We start from the raw sequence: 14,856 nt of genomic DNA, 5'->3' as shown, positions 1-14,856 counted from the left end.
ACTTTGGTGTCACGGTTCGATATTTTTTCGATACAAAAAAAATGTTCATGCCTTTTTATTAATTTGTCATTTATTAAATTTTCACGGCACATTCTGCACCACATCTCTGTGCGTTCATCATTTGTTTGAAGCCAGCTCACCTCCTGCAACCACTTTTCCGAGAATACGTGCTTCTTTTGTGGTTCGGACTCCTTCTGACATTTCTTTGGAGGTGGAGGAACATCACAGTAATTGCTTAAAGGAGCTTCTTCGACATCTTTAAGAGTTCTAAACAAATGTCTGTCCTCCTCCTGAAAATCTTATGTACGCAAACACGCGTTGCAACTTCTTATCTTGTGCGGGTTTTTATTTTGACAGCGAATGCGCACCTGCGGACCACTTATGTGCAGCCCTGGTTATTTAGCTCGTCATATTGCAGCCACAGAAATTCTTTTGTCCATGAAACCATAAAGCTGCACTTTCTTTTTGCCTTATAGTCTGATTTGTCATAACTTTTCCGTTTTGTCACTTCTTCACCCTGACCTGTCTTATTTGGCTCAGCAGAACTAAAATATATATCCTGCTGCTTTTACACACGCACTAACATAACGCTCAGCGATTCTCTGCGCGATCAACCTCTCACATGTTTAAGCTGCAGGAGATTTCACTTGTCATGTTTGCATAGTAAGCTAACGATTGATAAGACGATGTCAGAGGAATTGGTGCGCAAATTATCATCACTCACCAATCGGTACTGTCGCTCTCTATACACAGTTCACGCGATTGCAAAGTGAAAGCAAAAAACAAGCGCAAATTCAAACGCGATTTCAGTATGTCACATATTGACAGTGGCCGATGCCAATGACATAATTACCCAGCTACATTTCCGAAAGAATGCAAAAGCATTGACATATATTTTTCCTTCCTACGATAGGCCGACGGGCAGGGCAGAGATAGATTTTGGTAGCCCGACTGGAAAAAAGCCCCAGGACGTCGGGCTAGCGATTTTGCGAGCCCTGTATCTGATTGAGGAATCACTCATCTTTGGAAAAGAGTTTATTATGGAGAAATGTCTCTTTCCAAAATAAAAGCTATACTATACGCTTCTTCTGGGCTATATTCTCAGCAGCATATTAAACATATCAGGTCCCCATAAGGAGAATCATGTGCTAACGGCTGTCTAAATGACTCGGGTAAAGCTTGTAGCATGCGTGCTTGTTTTTGTCTGCTTCCACTTGTCTTTGCACTAGGATGATGTGGGAGTAAATGTGCAGTCATATTGGTTGTGTTCCCACTAGTGCTGTCAGCGTTAATCTGAAATGACGTTAACGTCACAACACGGCAAATCTCCGTTAACGAGCTACCGCGGATCGCCTCATGAGTGGGGCTGGAAGACGTCAACACATTAACGAGCTAACTGCGCTAACACACTAGTTCCCACCAATTGAGCATTGCTGGCACATCCAACATACTGTTTTACTTTTGTCCATGACACGCTTACCTTCAGGGTCATACGTCACATGAAAACCAAAATAGTTCCAAACGCCAGATCTGAATGAGGGTGGGGGAGGTTCAATTTGCCATGTTGCAACTAGCCTAGCTTCTGTCTCGCTAGCTTGCCCTGTGCTCAGTGAATCTGTGTTCGACTACTCCGCCTAGGCTGCACTGTCGAGCGCAGATCCACTGAGCGCTCAACACAGACAGCATCGTCAGAAGGAAAGTTGATAAAATAAATTAAAAATGTTGTATTGTTCGATACATATGCGTACCGAACCGAAAGCACTGTATCAAACGGTTCGATATCGATACGAGTATCGTTGCACCCCTAATATATATATATATATATATATATATATATATATATATATATACACATATATATATATATTAGGGGTGCAACGATACACAAAATTCACAGTTTGGTTCGGTTCGATATTTTTTCGATACAAAAAAAAATGTTCATGCCTTTTTAATTTGTCATTTATTAAAATTATAAATATATTTTTTAACTCAAAAGTACAGTTTTTAAATGTAATGTTGCTGAAACAACAAAGTAATAAAAAAAATAAATCTATCTTATTGAGAAATCACTCATCTTTGGAAAAGAGAGTTTATTACAGAGAAATGTCTCTTTCCAAAATAAAAGCTATACTATACGCTTCTTCTGGGCTATATTCTCAGCAGCATATTAAACATATCAGGTCCCCATAAGGAGAATCATGTGCTAACGGCTGTCTAAATGACTTGGGTAAAGTTTGTAGCATGCGTGCTTGTTGTTTTTGTCTGCTTCCACTTGCCTTTGCACTAGGATGCTGTCGGAGTAAATGTGCTGTCATATTCGTTGTGTTCCCACTAGTGCTGTCAGCGTTAATCTGAAATGACGCTAACGCCACAACACGGCATTAACAAGCTACCGCGGATCGCCCCGTGCGTGGGGCTGGACGGCGTCAATACGTTAAAGAGCAAACTACGCTAACGCAGTAGTTCCCACCCATGTAATTGAGCATTGCGTGGCATATCCGACATACTGTTTTACTTTTGTCCATGACGCGCTTACCTTCAGGGTCATGCTTCACAAGAAGACCAAAATAGTTCCAAAGGCCAGATCTGAATGAGGGTGGGGGAGGTTCAATTTGCCATGTTGCAACGAGCTTAGCTTCTGTCTTGCTAGCTTGCGCTGCGCTCAGTGGATCTGCGCTCGACAGTGCAGCCTAGGCGGAGTAGTCGAACGCAGATCCACTGAGCTCTCAACACAGACAGCATCGTCAGAAGAAAAGTTGATAAAATAAATTAAAAATTTTGTATTGTTCGATACATATGCGTACTGAACCGAAAGCACTGTATCGAACGGTTCAATATCGATACGAGTATCGTTGCACCCCTAATACACACATACATATATATGTGAGAAGCAGGATTATAAATTCAGTTCTGGATTTAACAGGGAGCCAATGAAGGGAAGCCAATATGCTCCCTCTTTCTAGTCCCTGTCAGTACTCTTGCTGCAACATTTTGGATCAACTGAAGGCTTTTCAGGGAGTTTTAGGACATCATGATGATAACAAATTACACTAGTCCAGCCTAGAATAAATGGTTTAGCTACTTCAGCATCAGTCTGAGACTGTATGTTTCTAAGTTTAGAGATGTTGCGCAAATGGAAGAAAGCAGTGTTGGTGTGTGTTATCTGGCTTCATGGATAGATAAAGTTGCGTGTCTGTGTAGCAGTGAAAATGTATGCTATGCCTTCTAATGTTACTACCTAGGGGAAGCATGTATAATGTAAACAGAATCTGTCCTAGCACTGAACCCTATGGAATTCCATAATTAACCTTAGTTAATTAGAGGACTGTTAGGATTAAAATCATTAAATAAAGCTGTTTTTATGATTTTCTATAAACACACTGCGATGTGCTCATTAAAGTGTTGGTGCTCCATGTTTTGAGGGTCGGAAGCTTCATTCAGCGCCATGACTGAATTCAAATATTGCGATTGACGTAGAGTGACTTTTTTTGCAACATACATACACATCACGCCGATTAACAGTCAAGATGATATTTTCTGGGTCAAGGGAGTCTTAATACAATGTCTCAAACTTAGATATTAAATGGAATTAGTAGGATAATATTAATAATCAAGGTTAAGCAGGGAGGTGGTTTCTTTTTTTCTGTCTTTGTTATCCCAGGAAGAGGAGCAGATATGAGGCAAGGTTGGACATGAACAGAGAGAAGACTCGTAGGGAGACAGCAGGACTGCCACGTCGCTTCTGTAAGAAGTATGTCATAATAACACTTGTTATTATTGGGGAATAAAATTGTATGGCCCGATCCAGGGTCAACCTTTTTTGTGAAGACAGATGGCTGATTTCACAGAGAGGTCCAGCGCTATAACTTTTTGTAACATCTGGGATAGGCTCCAGTAAAGAAAAAGCATGGAGGCAGTTTCTCAGTGTGCTTTATTGATGTTACCTTAGCCATCATCAACAAAAATGGTTTAAATCAGATTACTGCCACTAATAATTACCAAAAGACCATGTACACAGCATCATCTGGAATTATTCCCTTGTACTGATCAACTAACTATTCAGCAATTTAGAAACATGAATGTGATAAGATAACCCCTTTTTTTTCCTACTCTGCCGTGCATGCTAGAAAGCCATCAGAAACACCAATGACCATAACACTAAAAATGTATAATTAATCATGTCATGCCATCAGTCATGTGGCTTTGTCTGCCGACGCTACAACTAAATGGTCTCTCCCTCGGCCCCATGTGAACCCCTACGTCTGACACTTTAACCTTATTATTATTGTCATCTTTTTTTTTTTTATATATAAAAGCTGCAAACTGTTTGTCCTGTCCTATGTGTCTTAAGTAATCTGTTTTGGTTTATTAAAATATTTTACTTGTTTTACGTCAAATTTTACAACGAAATGGTTTCTCTGGTGTGTGAAATCGCTTTTTTCCATTTGCACCACTGTTTACAAGTTTAGGTTCAGAGTTTAACAACGGTTTCCGCCAATTACCATCATCTTCAATGCTGCTGCCTTCAGTTTCAGATCCAGATTCTGATGAAGGTCTGTGCAAATTATAATTATCAACGCTGCTGCTGGTGCTGCTGCTGCTGCTGCTGGTGCTGCTGCTTTCCGTTTCAGATCCAGATTTTGATGAAGGTCCATGCGAGTCATAATTATCAAGGCTGCTTTCCGTTTCAGATCCAGATTCTGATGAAGATTCGTGCAAGTTATAAACATCAATGCTGCTGTCTTCAGTTTCAGAGCCAGATTCTGATGAAGATCTGTGCAAGTTATAATTTTCAATGCTGCTGTCTTCAGTTTCAGATCCAGATTCTGATGAAGATCTGTGCAAGTTATAATTTTCAATGCTGCTGTCTTCAGTTTCAGATCCAGATTCTGACAGAGATTGATGCAGGTTAGAGTTTTTACTCTTGCCATCTTCAGTTTCAGGTTCAGAAGCAGACAATGGCTCCTGCCAATAATTATCACCATCCTCAGTACCATCTTTAGTCTCGGTGAAGTCTGAAGCCTGTACATTAGTATTCTGTGGTAAACAGCTACTGTGATAAGAGTTCCTAGCCTTTTTGCTTCCTCCATCGTCCTCAGTTTCTGTTTTCATTCGTTTACCTGATCCTCTGGTTTGTGTCTGCGCTTCTATGTTTTTGAGAGGCGGGCCTTGATGAGGTTGTGGGGACTGCGGTTTCTTTTCACCATTTTCACTCTTCACATGAACAGAAGTGAGCAGAAACCCGGTGATATCAGCCTCCTTTATCCCATTAAGATTCCCTTCAACCTCTTCGCTATTTATGTGATGTTCCTCCTGCTCCTCCTTTATTTGGCGTTCTTTGTGTTCGTCTTTTAAGTGGCATTCTTCCTGCTCCTCCTTTTCATGGCACTCCTGCTGATTTATTATACGACGCTCCTCCAGCTCCGTCTCTATACGACGCTCCTCCACCTCGATCTTTATACGATGCTCTTCCAGCTCCATCTTTATACAACACTCCTCCTGCTCCTCCTCTATACGACGCTCCTCCGGCTCCATCTTTATACAACGCTCCTCCGGCTCCATCTTTGTGGGCCCTTCTTCCGGTGTTTTCTTTAGCTGGAGATGATCTATGACCCGCTGTCTCAGACCAGCATTTAATTGAGGTGCATCTTGGGCATCTGCATTGAACACAGATGTGGATAACGGATGAGTGTGTGTCTACAGTTTTAATATTATTTTGAAAATAAAAGGACACATTTCTATCTTTGGAAAGATTTTCAAATTACAAATTATCCAAGAACAGCATTTATTTTATTAAAACTGGTGAAAAGGTCTCAGTTCCAGTTCACAGCTGATGGACCCAGTTGACAGCTGTTGTATTATTTACCTTTCTTTAGTTTAAATCACAAAGTAGAGAGCAGTTCCAACAGTCAATTGTAGTAATTTATGGATAAAATAATGCCCAGTCATGTGTAAGTTAGTGCCATCAAATATTAAGTTATTGTGCCATCTAATAGTTTTTACATAGTTTTGTGGGAATAATGGTAATTTAATAGGCTACAATAAAATTAAAAATAATTTAATACTTACTTCTCCTGATTTGTGTTAACCCTGATGTTGCTCGTGGAGGTACAAATACAACCATTTTGAGAATTCTGGGGTTAGGTGGTTGAAGGTTAGTCACTGGACGCATCCCCACTCCGTTTGGCAATCTTGGATATGGAAATCTGAAAAACAATAAGCCATCGAGATATTTAGAGTTATACCCCACAACGCATGAGACTAATGGTTCTTATAAATACTAATTTTGTGTTTGCGCATTGTTCTGTTTTCTGTTGGGCTCAACTGATTCAAAAACAGATACTAGAGCAGCCATGGAGTTTAATCTTTAAAATGTATACATGACTATATACAAAAACATACAAATTTGGACAAGGAAAGACTTACCTGTTTGCTCCACTCAAAGAAGGAGTGGCGCCAAAGGCAGCTGGACCTATGACTTGTACCGGTTTTTCCTTTGTAGCCAATGATGTCATCACAACTCTCTGATAGCTGGAGGAAACAACAGAAACATCAAAATGTTAAATTCTACATGACACAACTGCTGGTGGCATTAACGATGAGGAGCATATCAAGAGATGGTTTATTTTAAACCTACAACATTGAACGGCACAAATATAAATATAAATTTGTTTCATTTCATGCCATTGGTTGTGTGTACAGATGCTGGAAGAAAAAGTCCAAACTGACTGTATCAAAGTTTGTTAGTTCTGAGCCAGTGGCAACAAAATGCAGCATTACATTTATCATAAAACCAAATTAGCAGCCTGAATATATGCAAAACATTTATAAATTTAGACATGGAAGGACTTGCTTGTTGAAAGAACGAGTGGTATCAGTGGTAGCTGGGGCTGGGACTTGTGAAGGCTTTTCCTTTGTGGGCGCTGATGTCATCACAACTCTCTCATAGCTGGAGGAAACAACAGAAACATCAAAATGTTAAATTCTACATGACACAACTGCTGGCGGCATTAACCTTCCTCTCTGACTGTTCCTATCATACTTTGGGAAGCTCTGACATAATCACAGAGTCTGGAGTACACAACGACATTCTCATTGTAAGTGATTACACACATCTTTCCTTCACCTACATACTAAAGACATCAAATATATGAAGCAAGATGTATGTAATTGTGTAGCAAAGTAAAAATTTATAAATAATCCCAAATATATCTTATATTTTACATTCCTGAAAGTAGCCACCCTTTGCTTTGTAGACAGAGCTGCAAATCCTTGGCCTTCTCTTAATGAGCTTCATGATATACGCTGTGTCCCATTTCAGGGTCTGCACGCTTGAAGTACGCATTTTAAGTGCGGTTACGTCACCGCCACGCAACGACGGCTGTCCCAATTCGAAGTGTACTTGAAATGCATACTCCAAATGCGCCGTCAATTTCCCCAAATATCAAGCGTGGTCCGGTGCATGCTTCGTGGTCCCATATATCCCACAATTCATAGCGCGGCGTGGGTGTGGATAATTTTGCCGCAAAATACGGCAAAAGGGAGCGGCCGAGAGTGAACTGTCAAAAGTAAGTACTGAATATGACGTCACTTATTCATGTGCAAATGTTTAATAACGAAGAACATTAAAACATTGCTGTTGGCCACATGTCGGCAAAGTTATGTGACATTAGTGATGTTTGTACTTTCAGCATTAACTTGGTTTTAAAGCCTCTACTTCTAAATATATATATAGTCGACCTTAATCTTACAGAGAATCTGATGATTTTATGGATAATTAAAGTCAGTCATATATCCACAAACACAACAAGCTGAAAGTCAGTGATATAGATTATATATAAATATATATATATATATATATATATATATATATGTATATATCATAATAATCTGACAATACTATAATATTGGCCATATTATATTTACATTACCATAGTGAGATGACTTTAGTCTCATGAACAACATTAACTAATTATTATTTACTAGCTAATCTTAAATGACTGTTCAGTACAGAAATGAAGCCCTTGAATCATGTTTTACAGTCCTGTGGTCTCAGCCTCAGATACTCAACTAATCAAAGTGATGTCAGAACAAAAATGATTGACCAACAAAACAATTTTCTCCTTCATTTCTGTCAAACAAAGCTGTATGTAACGTGTCTCACGGTTAGTATCATGGTTGCTAGGCAACCTGAACAGCGCGACGAAGCATATACCGTCCCACTTCACAAGCCTCTCACTTCCGCACTTCTCGTACTTATAGTACGCACCGTACATAGTACGCGTAGTGCGCGTACTTCAAGCGTGCAGACCCTGAAATGGGACACAGCCATAGTCACCTGAAATGGTTTTCACTTCACAGGTGTGCCTGCCAGGGTTCATTTGAGGAATTTCTTGCTTTCTAAATGTGGTTGGGACTACCAGTTGTGCTGTGCAGAGTTGGTACACAGCTGACAGCCCTATTTGACAACTGTTAGAATTCATATTATGGCAAAAACTATCAGCTAAGTAAAGAGAAACAACAGCCCATCATTACTTTAAGAACAGAAGGTCAGTCAGTCCAGAAAACTGCAAAAACTTTGAATGTGTTCCCAGGTGCAGTCACAAAGACCATCAAGCGCAATGAGAAAACTGGCTCGCATGAGGACCGCCCCAGGAAAGGAAGACCAAGAGTCACCTCTGCTGCTAAGGATAAATTCATCCGAGTCACGAGCCTCAGAAATCACAAGTTAACTACACCCCAGGAAAATGCCACACAGAGCTCCAGTAACAGACGCATCTCTACATCAACAGTTCAGATGACACAGTGTGAATCAGGCCTTTATGGTCAAATAGCTGCTAAGAAACTACCACTAAGGAAAAGCAACAAACAGAAGAGATTTGTTTGGGCCAAGAAACACAAGGAATGGACATTAGACCAGTGTAAATCTGTGTTTTGGTCTGATTAGTCCAAATTTGAGATCTTTGGTTCCACCTGCCGTGTCTTTGTGTGATGCAGAAAAGGGGAACGAATGGTCTCTACATGCATGGTTCCCAACGTGAAGCATGGAGGAGGTGGTGTGACAGTGTGGGGGTGCTTTGCTGGTGACACTATTGGGGATTTATTCAAAATTGAAGGCACAACGAACCAGCTTGGTTACCGCAGCATCCTATAGTGACATGCCATCCCATCCGGTTTGTGTTTAGTTAGACTACCATTTATTTTTAAAAAGGACAAACACACCTCCAGGCTGTGTAAGGGCTATTTAACCAGGAAGGAGAGTGATGGAGTGCTGCACCAGATGCCCTGGCCTCCACAGTCACCTGACCTAAACCCAATCAAAATGGTTTGGGATGAGATGGACCGCAGACTGAAGGCAAAAGGGCCAACAAGTGCTCAGCATCTCTGAGAACTCCTTCAAGGCTGTTGGAAAACCATTTCAGGTAACAACCTGAAGAAGCAAAGGTGCCTATTTTGAAGAATCTAAAATATAAACCATGTTTTAAGTTATTTCACACTTTTTCAATTATTACATAACTTCAAATGTGTTCATTCATAGTTTTGATGCTTTCAGTGAGAATCTACAATGTAAAGAGTCATAAAAATAAAGAAAAAAAACATTAAATGAGAAGGTGTGTCCAAACTTTAAACTGGTAGTGTACATATATGAATATGTATTCATTAAAACATATGGAATTTGTTAACATGGAAGGACTTGCCTGTTGGGTCCATTAAAAGAATGACTAGTGCCAAAGGTAGCTGGAGCTGGGACTTGTGAAAGCTTTTCCTTTGTGGGCGCTGATGTCATCACAACTCTCTCATAGCTGGAGGAAACAACAGAAACATCAAAGTGTTAAATTCTACATGACACAACTGCTGGCGGCATTAACCTTCCTCTCTGACTGTTCCTATCATATGAATCGATCAAATGAAACAACATTTAACCCACAACTAACACTGTTGTACAGATCAAACATCAAAACACACATTAATTTGTGAAACTCGAACCCTTTTTAACATTGATAAATACACATTTTTAAAATTACACCGCTGAACAGCACAAAGTTAATGTGTTTTTTAACATTTCACACCATTGTTTCTGAGACCAGCTGTAACAATGCAGTAAAAACATGAAGTAAGATGTGCATTTTGTAGTCCATCTTCTGGAAATTGTAGTTTAAACAGTGTCAAATTCTTATGCCATGCACATCAACGCAAGAGGGATGATAACCACCAAGATAAGTGGGATGGGAGGAAATCAGAAGTGTTGTCTTTGAAAATGTAGTGATTTCCTTAAATTCAGCTGAAAAACTGCCCCAAGTATCCTCGCTGGCTACAGGTAAGCCAATAACTGTTCTTTGTGACAGTGCCGTTACTCACAGTTATCCCAAAGGAAGCCGATGGTCATGTACTTCCATCTAACATACAAGTAAGCAGTTGCAATGGTTTGCTGACTGTTTGCGAATGCTGCTGCGTTCCCTCCCTGAGAAGGTTGATCCAGAGACTGATCGAAACTGCTCTAACCAAGACGACTGCACAGATGACCTATGATGACACTGCAGACAGCACTGGGGTGTAATTAGGGCTGCCACGATTAGTCGACTAGTCACGATTACGTTGACTAATTTAATAGCCGACGCGTTGTTTGAAGCTTTGTAAGATCCTGAAAGATGCAGGAATAAGTAGCAGGATTTCAGAGTGTAAGAACGGACTGAAACAGAAGGTTGGAGCAATGTGTGTACAAGGATGCCAGCAACCATTAAATGCCAAAGAAGAAGAAGCTGGCTCCGGTATTGTAGCTGTGTACAAATTCAGGAGCCGCATCTTTCGGTGGCTGCATTCGCAGGATCATTACGCTATTGCGACGCAACGAAGGCTGTCCAAATTTGTAGACACGTAGCACGGCCCAGCCAATTCCAATTTCCAACAATGGCAGCAGCTATTTAGTCTTAATATTACTAAACTTTTAACATATTTTCAGGCGAGAATGTAGCTGTGTAACCTTCAAATATCTGCTCGGTTTATCAAGACATCACATTTTTGCATAAGTGCTCCGACGTTTTCGGAGACGTCCGTTACCCACCAGCTCGATAGCTAGCCGGGGGGCTCAAGGCTCACTAAGCTGGTGAGAACCGCAAACCCCCTGTGGTCTTTCGCTACTCAGGTTAAACATGATATATAAGTCACTTAGATAACAAAAATGTTACTGTTTGGCTTTTTTCAGTGTTTTATTTGCTCCTGAGTAAATCAGTTTGGCTGAGATTAAAGTTACAGTTTTCACACAGCTGAATAAACGTCAAACAGAAAACTGATTAAACAAATGTGAAAATTTATTCCAGTGTCCTATTATATTTTAGTGAGCAAGGAGCAGACGGCTGAGTTTATTAAACACCACTGAGACAATCTGCAAATTCCATTAAAAGTTTAATAAACTATCATCTTGTCTTTATTTTTAGTTAGCACATACTTTAGACACTTAAAGCTGTAAGCTAATGATAGTTATATAAGAGCAGATGCTGCTGGTGCAATAAGCTGTACGCTTTATGTCCAGTGGATGCATGATCTGATTAGTCGACTAATCGCAAAAATAATCGGTGACTACTCGACTATCAAAATAATCGTTTGTGGCAGCCCTAGGTGTAATGCAATAATGATGGTGGAAAATACCAAGACGCTACAGTGCCACAGCTCGGAGTTAAGCCCTTTTTTAACTAGTACCTAGTCAGATTGCCTCAGCATGGTTTTCAGGGTTTTCCATTAGATCATATTACTTGGTAGCAAGTACTTTTTTAGTACCTGCTCTCCCGGTGTTTTGAGAAACCATCATACTCTGACCTACCCGTATTATAATTTGACGGTGACTTGTGACTAAACCCTAACCATAACCCTAACCTGAAGAAGTATTCCGAATGGGTGAGACAAAAAGAAGTTAATGTGAGTTTGGTGTTGTGCGCATGCGCCGAGTCTGCACAGAAACATTGGGTAGGATGTTTTTTGAGGTAGGGTGGATTCCCAGAACACATGGGTTTGTCACTACCCGATCGGTACCCCGCATGCGCGAAAGGTGTCTACTTCCGGTCGAAGCTTTTTACGATAGTTACGGTCCGAGTATCTGTTCAGATGTTAAGAATAATATAAAATAATAATATAAAAATCTCTTAAAATGTTTCCAATAATGAAACATTTCAATATAATGTAGACAAAAACGAAAAATAAAAAGATAGTTACGGATCAGGACTCCCGATCCTTACTGCGCATGTGCAAAGTCGGACCGTAGAAATCGGGTCTAACCGATCCGTACCCAGTGATAGTCGAGTGTGTTTATGCTTGTCTGTGTGGAGAGGATTGATTGGAGTAGTTATGATGATGTCCACTCCACACTGTCAGTAAGCAATTAATCTGGCTGATGAATCGTCACGTGACATATTACAAAGTCTGTATTATGAACTCTATAATTAGGCGCCATTCTTCTTATTTGACGGCGCTGTTGTTCAATCGGGGAACGCTCTCTGTTGAGGAGAAAAGCGTGAATTTGTTTGTATACGGATTATCCATTTTTTAAATATCCCGGTAGTCGAAAAGGAGGCAGAGCTGCTGAGAAATGCTAGGAGCTAACTGGGCGCTAACCGTATCATTCAAATATATTGAATGTGGCAAAGAGAGGAAGTGACGAAGGACAAGCTGGCGCTCAATTATCTTAACGAGCAAACAAGTGGGGGAGTTGATTAAAGGAGCGGAAGAAAATGAGCCCCTAAAACTGTTCACAGCCGTCATTTGAACGTGCACAGTTATCATGTTTCAATGGTTATAATGTGTGTACGTATAGTTCTATGTTGCTTGACCTCTACATCCTGGTTGAGTACCCCTGTACTAGTACACCACGTAGCTAATTGTGTTTCCTGTAAAACCGTCTCACACGTTTCTGTTCCCAGCACAGCGTTGGAAAGATAAAGAGGCTCGAAGGGACGTTAACACTGTTTCCTCGCATGCAAATAAACGCCATTGTTACGCTGTGTCTCACTTCGTAATTTTCTAACAGTAACACCGATTCACGTGTCGCTTTCGGGCACAACTTGAATTACCTGTCCAGCAGAAAGCAGGCCACTTCGGCATCACTCTTAAAACTTTTGTCCCTCTTCAGCGAGGTCCACCTGGAGAAGGCGACGCCTAAGAACACTTTCGTTTCTTCCAGTTCTTCCTCTTCGTGCCCCAGCTTGTTCGACAGCACGTCCTTGATCTTTTCCCCTGAGAAATAATAATTATGATCCTGCATTTTTCCAAATGCGGACACTCAAACTCCCCACGACACTACAAAAAGTTAAGGCACAAGCGACGATTCTTCCATGAGGACGATAAAAACTTTACGACTAGCACATGACCAAAACAGCAGCGTGCCCCTCAGTCCGGACTTTGTTTTGTTCCCCCTTGCAACACACATCCCCCAACAGAAAGTTCCTACCCCTGAATTTTACCCGGCAGCTGTGTCCTTTCTGGGTGTGACCTGGTAAAGGGTGTGTAGCTCACTCAGATAATCTGATCTTTATCCAATATCAAATAATTAAAAAAAGAAGGTAGGTTTCCATTTTTAAAAATTTCAAATTGAATAAAAAGAGACCTGTTTACAAAGTTTGAAAGGTGAATAAAATAAGAGCCTCAACGCAAAGTGAGACCAGTTTTCTCTAAAATACCAAAAGTAAGTTATTACAGAATCTAAAATGGCTTAGTAAAATAGTAATGATTCATTAGAGGGGGAAATGATTAAATGATCTAAATTATTAAGATAAGAAAGTTATGGTAACATATTCTTCACTGATCGCGAGTATAAGGGGTGTCGGGAAGCATCCGTACACCACCTGGGGCTCTTGTTTTGTTTTCATTTGATTAATTTTTTTTTTAAAGACATCCACTGTTTAATGTCATTAAGGCAGCATAATCAGTCACATTTAAACCACTCATACAGCACCTCAAATCCGCAGCCAATTTAGAATCACTAGTTGTATCAATTAGTACATCTCTGGACTGTGCAAGGAAGCCAGAGTAGGGCTGGGTATTGATTTTGATTTCTGTAATCGATTCAATTCCGATTCACAAGGTCCCGATTCAATTCAATCCAATTCAATTCGATTCAACTTTAACTCAGATGGTCAGAAATATTATAATTCTGATCATTTATCAGTATATATCCATATTTTTATATCTATGCGTAAAAACAAAGCTGACACTTGTGAGACTTCATCAGAGGTGTGAGCAGGGGTGATTTTAGCCCATTTTGGGGGGTGCTTCAGCAGGGTAAAATTATGATGACTGATAATGGAGCTGAAGACAACAGACGATGAGGACAGGGAGGAACAGGGGTTTAAATGCACCAAGGAGACAGTCAGAGGGAACTCGGGACAACTGGAGACATTTAAGGATGCAGGGACTGACAGAGACAGGGAAGAAGACTCATCGTGACGAGTAAAGTTTACCTTGCCTGGATGGGCAGCTCTCTGGGTGCTAAGCACCCCCAAAGCTCTGATCCTAGAATTGCCCCTGGGTGTGAGCATCACAGCAGATGCCTTTGTGTCAAAGTAATAAAACAGAAAAACATGGAGGAGATTTTCCTGGCCTGGCTTTTTATAGCAGATAAGTGAGATATCCTTAAAAATATTCTACAGTAGAACAAAAACTGAAGAAAACCATGAATGGTAAATGGTCTGCATTTGTACAGCGCTTGACTAGTCCCTAAGGACCCCGAAGCGCTTCACACATCCAGTCATCCACCCATTCACGCACACATTCACACACTGGTGATGGTAGCTACATTGAATCAATGTAGGATCATTACCTGATGCTGCTGAAGTGAAACAGAGAAAAGTTACAGCAGTTTCATTAGAG

At 40.5% G+C, this 14,856-nt stretch overlaps 1 protein-coding gene across 1 annotated transcript; it reads right to left on the bottom strand.

Moving 5' to 3' along the window:
- Positions 1-2,591: 2,591 nt before the first annotated feature.
- LOC146512174 (uncharacterized) lies at positions 2,592-13,495 on the bottom strand. The gene is made up of 6 exons (XM_085170488.1): positions 13,062-13,495; positions 9,699-9,803; positions 6,854-6,949; positions 6,427-6,531; positions 6,070-6,206; positions 2,592-5,657 (listed from the first exon to the last, which is right to left on the bottom strand). Exons 1-6 carry the CDS (start codon positions 13,250-13,252, stop codon positions 4,393-4,395), a joined length of 1,899 nt encoding a protein of 632 aa, XP_085026614.1. The 5' UTR covers positions 13,253-13,495; the 3' UTR covers positions 2,592-4,392.
- Between the last annotated feature and the right edge of the window lie 1,361 nt (positions 13,496-14,856).

Source organism: Neolamprologus multifasciatus, chromosome 8 (assembly GCF_963576455.1).
Source record: "Neolamprologus multifasciatus chromosome 8, fNeoMul1.2, whole genome shotgun sequence".
Classification (NCBI taxonomy): Eukaryota; Metazoa; Chordata; class Actinopteri; order Cichliformes; family Cichlidae; genus Neolamprologus; species Neolamprologus multifasciatus.
Note: the sequence above shows the minus strand (reverse complement) of the source record. Positions and strands in the feature narration are given on the sequence as shown.